The sequence below is a fragment of the Sebastes fasciatus genome, chromosome 18 (genome assembly GCF_043250625.1).
Source record: "Sebastes fasciatus isolate fSebFas1 chromosome 18, fSebFas1.pri, whole genome shotgun sequence".
In the NCBI taxonomy this organism is placed as follows: Eukaryota; Metazoa; Chordata; class Actinopteri; order Perciformes; family Sebastidae; genus Sebastes; species Sebastes fasciatus.
In genome coordinates this window covers 11,118,552-11,126,736 of record NC_133812.1, presented here as the reverse complement: position 1 = coordinate 11,126,736, position 8,185 = coordinate 11,118,552, and the positions used below count along the sequence as shown (strand labels likewise).

General features: G+C 41.3%; 1 protein-coding gene across 1 annotated transcript; it reads left to right on the top strand.

Annotated features, from left to right (window-relative positions):
• Positions 1 to 222: 222 nt before the first annotated feature.
• On the top strand, positions 223 to 6,330 carry cipcb (CLOCK-interacting pacemaker b). Its single transcript, XM_074616481.1, has 4 exons — positions 223 to 373; positions 1,446 to 1,610; positions 1,701 to 1,885; positions 3,163 to 6,330. Exons 2-4 carry the CDS (start codon positions 1,469 to 1,471, stop codon positions 4,090 to 4,092), a joined length of 1,257 nt encoding a protein of 418 aa, XP_074472582.1. The 5' UTR covers positions 223 to 373; positions 1,446 to 1,468; the 3' UTR covers positions 4,093 to 6,330.
• Positions 6,331 to 8,185: the final 1,855 nt, after the last annotated feature.

Genomic DNA, 8,185 nt, shown 5'->3' with positions numbered 1-8,185 from the left:
TAAGACCGTTGTCCGTTGTATTTTCACCGCCTAGCAACAATAGTCGGTAGGTTGAGTGAAAGGTCGCCGCCGGTAGCCTTTCCTTCCGTTTTTGACGCTCACGGAGGACAATTAAACGGTTCACGTTTAACGTGTGTTGCCACCGTGCTCTACACGTGACCGATCCACAGGGGAGGGGCGGTGTGTCTCGTGTGTTTCACCGTGGAGGAACACCGAGTCCTGCTTTAACGTGTCTGATCTGAGCAGCAACAAGCAGCGAGCACCACACCGACACACCGAGAGGAGAGGAGACACCGAGACAACAACACGGTTACAGGCTTGTTTATACCTCAGCTTTGAAAGACAGCGTTGTTGGAACAGCGTCGAGGTCAAAGTACGTATACTATTCTGTGTCTTTGTTGTGTTTCTGTTGTAGCTGTTCGTGTCGGTCAACGCTCACACGTTAACGTTAAGCTAGCTAACCAACGTGCTCACTTGTATTGTGTTGTTGTTCGTCTATGAGGCGCTTAGTATCAGAATCAGAGTCCTGTTTATCGCCAGGTGTAAGAGGTATACACCATGCATTTGCTTTGGTTTTGTTGGTGCAAATAAACAGTATAATAACAAAAGAATAGATAAAAACGTTAGAATAAAAATAAGAATAATTTTTTTTTTAAATTCTACCAATATACAAAATACAAAATACAAAATAAGCTATAAATATGATATGAACAGATAGTACACGTTTAGATAGTTACTGTTAGCTAGGCTGGTCATATTAAATGTTATATTCCTTTCCATGTTATGCTAAATTAACATTTGTTTTTTAGTTAAGTTAATAATTAATACAGTAGGTAACGTTACTTCAAACACATTTTGTGTGTATGACTGATAGCTTCAAGATTCAAGCCCTTTATTGTCACTGTCTAGTACAACAAAATTAGATTGTGACAATCCCATAGGTGCTAATGAAAAGATAATACAATAAAAAAAGAGAGTGCAATATAAAAGATAATACAATATAAAATATACAAATACAATATGTATATTGATGAGATTACAGTTTTGCCAGATTATTGCACAAAGTGTCCGTCAGATAATTATATAATGATTGCACAGAGTGATCAGCATGTTATTGCAAATAGCCGTAACAGTAGATTTACAGTATTTACATTGCAAAAGTGACCAACGTGTTATTGCACATTTACATTGCACGTGTTCAACTCAGACAGAGGAGACGTCAGAGGTCTTTGTTCAGTTGATAGTACAACTCTAGGGGAGGGTAATATAAATGTGGAAAAATGATGGCAAACAGGTAATATTATAGGCTTTCATTGATCATTACACTCACCTGGAAAAAATGTAACGTTAATGCAGCTTGTAAGACCAGGATTAGATGTTTGTGTTTATTTACATATATATATATATATAAGTAACAACTCCATATTCTGTCGTTGCTGATGTAGTTGCTGTGAGAGCTTGTCGAGCCATGGACGTTGTCCGTACAACAGGAAAGACGATGAGCACCAAGAGGAAGGCAGATAGTCACTCAAGGGCAGCAAACAGACCACGCATCATGAAGTCTGGAGGCTCCCGGCGGGCTGATTCAGAGAGAGACTCCGGATTCTCAGGTTCGACCTTGCTCTTGCCACAGTTTTATGTGCTTAGATTATAAGATATCACCAAATTGAACCCCATTTACACTTCCTCCTTGTCTATAGATGCAAGCTCGGAGCACATGAGCACAATGGACAACACCGACTCCGAGGATTCACCCCGCCTTGTTGTACAGCAGGGACCGCAGACGAGTGTCCCGGGGCCCAAATCCTCTCAGCTGGCGGTGGTGGGAGGCTCCTACTCTAGCCTCTCTCCCATGATCATCATGAACAACGTCCTCCTTAAGCAGGTACGCCATAACTCTATAACATAAACCTGAGCGTATAACGTTATTGGTGTGGATGAATTTTCTGCTTCCACTCCGGTTCAGCCCTCAAGCTATTCATTTTAGGCAGTAATAAGCAGGTTACAACAGGAAAGTTGTGATCCAGTTTTATTGCGCTTTTGTTTAACTCGAATTTGTCTTCACGGTCCAGGCACAGCTGCCTGGAACGTGTCACCAAAAAAAGACTGAGCGTTGGTCGACACTACTCGCTGACCAACAGCATAGACGTAACAGTAAAATAGAAATGATGATTATGATATATGATTTCCATCATATCACTACAATGTCCCTTACATCGCTCTTCCTATTAAAATGTAATTAACTTTTAGGCCTCTGTTTAAATATGTTGCCGACACAGTGTGTCCCAAGCCGAGTTATTTTGTCTTTATTATTTAGTATTTCACATTAATAGTATACTCCATTATGACAGACAGAATGATGTGGGTGTAACCTGCGTCTGCAGTTTGTCTGCATGAATGGACTGCATGTCAGCCAGCGCACAGCATCTGACCCTCCTTTTGAGCGTGGGTGACCAGGCATCTCTATTACGGATGGAAATTGATTTAGTGTTATTGTCGTACATAAGTAATTTCTGTTCCCCCAGAGACAAAGAGAGAGAAATGGAAAGCAATTTTGTAATGTGATTCTATGGTTTAACACTGAAGTGTAGAGAACTATACTGCAGACTGGAGTCTCTGCTGATGGTGATGACCAGAGATTTACCGGTAACAGCTGTCTCAAGAATGGGTCGGACGCAGGTTGAACGTCATTAGATCCACCACATACGCCAATCCCTGAAAGGGGGATTAGTTATCTGAGAACAACTGATTAGGTTGCTATGTGGCTATGACAAAACAGTGCGGGTAGCGGTGCTGACACTATACTGACAGTTAATCAACAGAAACATTATAAGTATTGATAATTTTAGTTATTTGTCAGGTACAAATACAAAATGTGCGGCTCCTATGTCACACAAAATGTATGATTTATGGGTTTATTGGCCGCAGTAAGTAATACATTTTAGCAGGAATCTCTGCTTTGTGTAAATTTGCGAAGGGTGATTGTCAGTATTTATCGTTTCATAGACTAAATGATGTGTGAAGAGTGTTGCGGTTCCACATTTTTTAAATTCTTTAGCATTGCGTCTCAAAACAAACAATGGAAAAGAAACACGTGTAAAATGTGCTTGTTCGGACCTGCCTTTTTTAAAACTCTCAATTCTGACTTTGTTGTCTTTGCAGCCGAGAGATACTCCTCCTGCTCTGAAGCCCTGGGGGTTCAGTCCCACAGTGGAGGTGGTTCAGCCTGTGGTCCAGCAGCCTCAAGTGGTCTTCCTTCAGCCCGTGGTCTCTCGTCAAGCTTCCCGTGCCTCCAAAGAGGCCTCCTCTAGACACAGACGCCCTAAGAAGTATCTTCCAATCCTGAAATCCTACCCCAAGATTGCTCCACATCCTGGAGACAGCTCCAGTTCCTCAGGGAGAGGAACTGCTTCCTCTTCTTCCTCCACCACCTCCTCCTCCTCTTCTTCTTACTCCTCCTCCTCGTCCTCCTCTTCTGGGTCAGAGAGGGGTAGCAGTTTGACTTCCAGCCACCGGGAACACCGTCAGAGAGAGAAGCAGAAGAGAAAGCTGTGTGGTGGTGCTAGTAACTCCGGCTCCACCACTCCCAGTCTTCCTGCTACCCCCGGCACCACGTCTCCTCTGCTCCAGAGACAACTCTCTCTCCCCACAACAGAAACCAGTGCCAGCAGTAGTCCTGCCAGGGAGAGGCCTTCATCAGTCGTCAGCCAGGCAGACTTTTCCACCTCCCCGTCTGTTACTCACACCGCTGGCCCCGTTCCCCAGGCGGTCACCCAGGAGAACAGCTCATCGGGAGAATGTAACTACAGTGACAATGATGCTGATACAAAGAGGATGCGCTTCTGCAACACTTACAACATCCTGAGCAAATCCGGCCTGCTGGACATCGCACTCCGCACCAAGGAGCTCCACAGGCAGAACCGACGCACCCAGAGCGACCTAGACCAGCTAAAAGAACACACGGACCTCTTCCTTCAGGCTCTGTGTAGAGGTGACGCCAGCATCTGTGTTAAGCTGCAGGCCAGCCTTCAGGAGGAAGACAAAGAGAAAGAGAGCGAGAGAGCTGCTCCGACCAGTTTAAAGGCAGATTAGACCTAGACTAGTGCTACACAGTAATCCTAATCTAGACTGAGATGGGGGAAATGAACACCAGGGTTGTGGGGGTTGGAGTGTGTAGAGACAGATGGACATAGAGTAATGTGCTCTACAATGCACCCCCCCATCCCCAGACTCTCTCACACACAGACAGTGTGCTGTGGCCTACATTTTGGCTGCCTTCAGGGCCCTGACACACCAAGCCGACCAATTAGTGCACCGAGACTTTTCGTTGCCTCGCGTCTTCTGTTGAAAGTTGAAGTTGAACTCATCGTTAAGACGGTAGCCGGTGCCCAGCTGACCGCCAGCGTGCACACATGCTCTGCACCTGTGTGAGAGGGGAATATTTTAGTCAGCTGTCTGTATTTGTAATCCAAGAAACATCATGGAAAGAGAAGCGAAGCAAAACTACACTACCATTTTTTTGCAGCAGAATTTGTGAAAATAACTCAGAATTCATAAGATTCTGAATTGAGAATATCTGTATATCCCCTTTTTAAAAAGTTCCAATGGACATTGTACACTGTGCTTCGCTGTACTCTGTTGTCAAGCCAGTGGCCTTTAGCTTGTGGAAAAAGAAAAAAACGAAGGTGAAATACAGGAAGAAACCACACTAAATCAGTGCGATCGCACGTGCAAGGTCACTCAGACCTTTCTCTAATTGCCTCCGTCACCGATTCAACAAGCGTTTATCATCCAAGCAGCCGCAGATGAGGTCGACTGGTGCCAGCAGTGAAGGACACGCTGCAAAGACTACGTGCAATGGTCGGGTCACTGACGTAAAGTGCTGCCCGGTCACCAGCTGGTGTGTTGGGGGACATACGATCAAACTAGGCCAGAGCCACAGCTCACTGTTCTGCCATTCTGAGCCTGACTAGATCTATTCCACTGAAACTGCCTCTCTGCACAGTAATCTTTTGCTCCTTGGCAATCAAGACCCCTGAGAGATTTGGATCCAAGGCATGAAGCGGTGAACGAATACAAAACTTTTTTTTAAGAACTGAAAGCACAATACAGGCTCCGAATCACCCAAGACTGAATATTTAAACTTCAACGGTGCATGACGAGATGTTCTCATCTTAAAACTGAACAACATCAGCATAAACTACTCATTCTCTCTGACAACAGAATGTCTCACTACATTCATTGAATTAGGTTGACATTTCTGTTTGTTTCAACAGTTTTGCATCATTCATGGTAGTTCTCTAAGCTGTGTTCCTCTGATTACTGATGATGTGTTACAGTTAACAGTCATAAGTGTGTACATAATCTAAATTATTTGATGCAGCAGTTACAAGATAAAAATGTGAAATTGACAATTATGTCAGGATTAAGGAAATTGTTCTCATGTCACATAGAATGTGTCCAGAGCCTCTTGCCAGTCAAATAGACAACAATGTGCCTAAAAGTGTCTTTTTTTAAGTTCCTGCTGCATTTTCAGACTTGATGTGAAAGATTTGGCACGCCACGTTGACGGTTTCAAGTTTAGCATTCCCATCATGTTGATGGCAGCTGTGATACGGTGCATACTGGCTGGAAGTAAAGCGCTAAACAGCCACGTTGATGCTTTTCCAAATAACATCAATGTAAAGCGTGCTTCCTAAACAGTAGCTCAATCATATTTATCAGTATCTTGTGCATGGGTTCTATCATTTGTTTTTGAGTTTTTTTTATATACTTATGGATGTAATTTAATGTGGCGATATTGACTTTTTTCTGTTTTAAGTTCCTGTCTGTTTTCGCCTGTATGAAATATTCATTTTGTGAACCATTTTTGAGTCCACTATGACAACCATAAAGACAGTTAATGAAAACCAGCTCACCTTTGAGCCTCATTAAGTCCAGAGTTCAACAATTACATCATACAAATTAGGACCGGATGTGAAGCTTTGTGATGCTTAATATATACTTTTTTTTATATGTTTATAAGTTATGGCCTTAACATCCAAACCGAATGCATGGAACAGAACTTTGCATTTGCACTAAAATAATCCGAGAGCAGCTCTGAAGCATTATCTGGGCAGAATTTAACGGCAGCTATGGTAGCCTCTCAGAGGAAGACTGCAAGTCTTTTCAAAAAATTACTTGAAGTGCATTATGATGCATCATAAGCAGCACACTACCGGTGTATACATACTATTCCTATAGGACAGCCATGCATAACATTTACATTGTCAGGTGTTTTTGTTTTTTTAACTGTTGGTAGTTTTCTCAGTATTAAACACATTTTTGGAATATTCTGTGTCTGTATATTTGATGTGATGATAATGATGTACTTGCTCTGCTTATTGAGACTTTAAAATGGCTCATGAGGAACATCTCAACTAAGGGATAATTTATACTTTTATGAAACATAAATACAGTTAAGTTAAAAAAAAGTTAATGTGCACTTAATGTGGACTGATTAACTTTCAGCTTTTATTTTGTAAACAGACTGATGTGTTAAAAGTGATGCCTTCGACTGAAGAGGAGACAGTAGCAGGTCAGCCCTCTGACTGATAGTTTGAGGTAGCACTGAAGATCTTTGAGGTCAGCTTACTTATTCCACACACTTTCTTGTCTGCAGTGCACCAGATCCACTGTCTGCCCCAGATGCATTGTACAATCTTTTTATGGCTGACTGGCTCAGTACTTCCCCTCTAAACACCGCTGTGGTTATTGTGGCCAGACAGCTTACCACCTCCAAAAATTCCAGCTTGGAACATTTTAGTTTAGTTAGTATTTTGTGTCTTCCCACTATATATAATGAACGTGGTTCAAGCCAATGATAGCAACCAAACTAGCAGTTAAGTTTCCAGCATCAAGATGTTGACATTGTAGACATTTCTACATTAAAAAAACATGCTGAATGTACTCAATTTTAATACTGCAGATCTTCAGAAAACCCACAATTCATTCATGAAAGAACCTAAATGTTTTTTCAGTGTTTCCTAAACGTGAGAAGTTGCAGAAATAATTAAATTCGTACATGACCTACGCATCTCTCACAAGACTGTAAACCATACATCCTCAGCTGTAAAGCTTTTTTTTAGATCTCTTGATTTTAGAACTAAAAGCCACAGTTGGCTCATTGCAAAACATCTTTTGATGCATGGAAAAGAAGAAGTTTGTGCTACTGTCACTGTAATATATCAGTAATCCTTAATGAAGGCCTTATTAACGCACTGGGCCGGAACAGCAGCAAGACTGCTGGCAACATTTTGGTCTTTAGCCTTGGCCAAAAACAGAGCTCTTTTTACAGCAGAGTTGCGACCCAACCAATGCTTGTGTATTTCTTGGACCAATAACACACATCTATCTAAGCTTGAAGTATCTATAGTTATTATCCAACTAATTTAAACTTTTGTAGAGCAATTCCTCATCAATCAGATGCGAAGAAAGGTGCTATTTTCTCAGAATTAGTGTTGATATTTTTCTTTCTTAAGGGTTCACTGTAAAGTCTGAAAGTCTTGAAAATGGTTTGATGGCCTTCTGCTGAAATTAGATATTGCTGTTCCGATACTGGTTCACTGCCAGTAGAATAAATGATTAAGATAATGGAAATATAAAAAGGTCAATGAAGTTTTGGCTGAAAATAGCTGCCATCAGCTTTTACTATAGCACATTAATTCATTAGGAGCTACCGTCAGCAGCGACTGAGCTGTGTTAAACCATAAAGTCTCTGATTACACATACTACATGCTGTGTCGTGGATTTTTATCGCTGTCCTTGTGACATGATAGTGTTATGTAACCGCAGTTTCATGTTTCAACTTTCAAAACAAGACGTAAATTGAAAAATTCGCTTGTACAGTAGGACACACTGGATTTTCAGTTTTTATTCTAAATGTTGGCCTTTCACTTTAAATGTTTGTGAAAAGGATATTGTTATTTAAATATAAGTGCAGAAAGTTGTTTGGAACTTGTTATAAATAATGATATTTCAGCTATATCAATCAAAGAGCAATAAACTATGATTGAGAGAGATTTTGATGTGACATATAGGGGTATTTTTTAAGTTAGAGGCTCATTGCTGATGTAATAAATGTCATTCCTAAGAATCTTTTTTTGTGGAGTATGATGTTATATGCCTCATTTTTACAGTGACATTT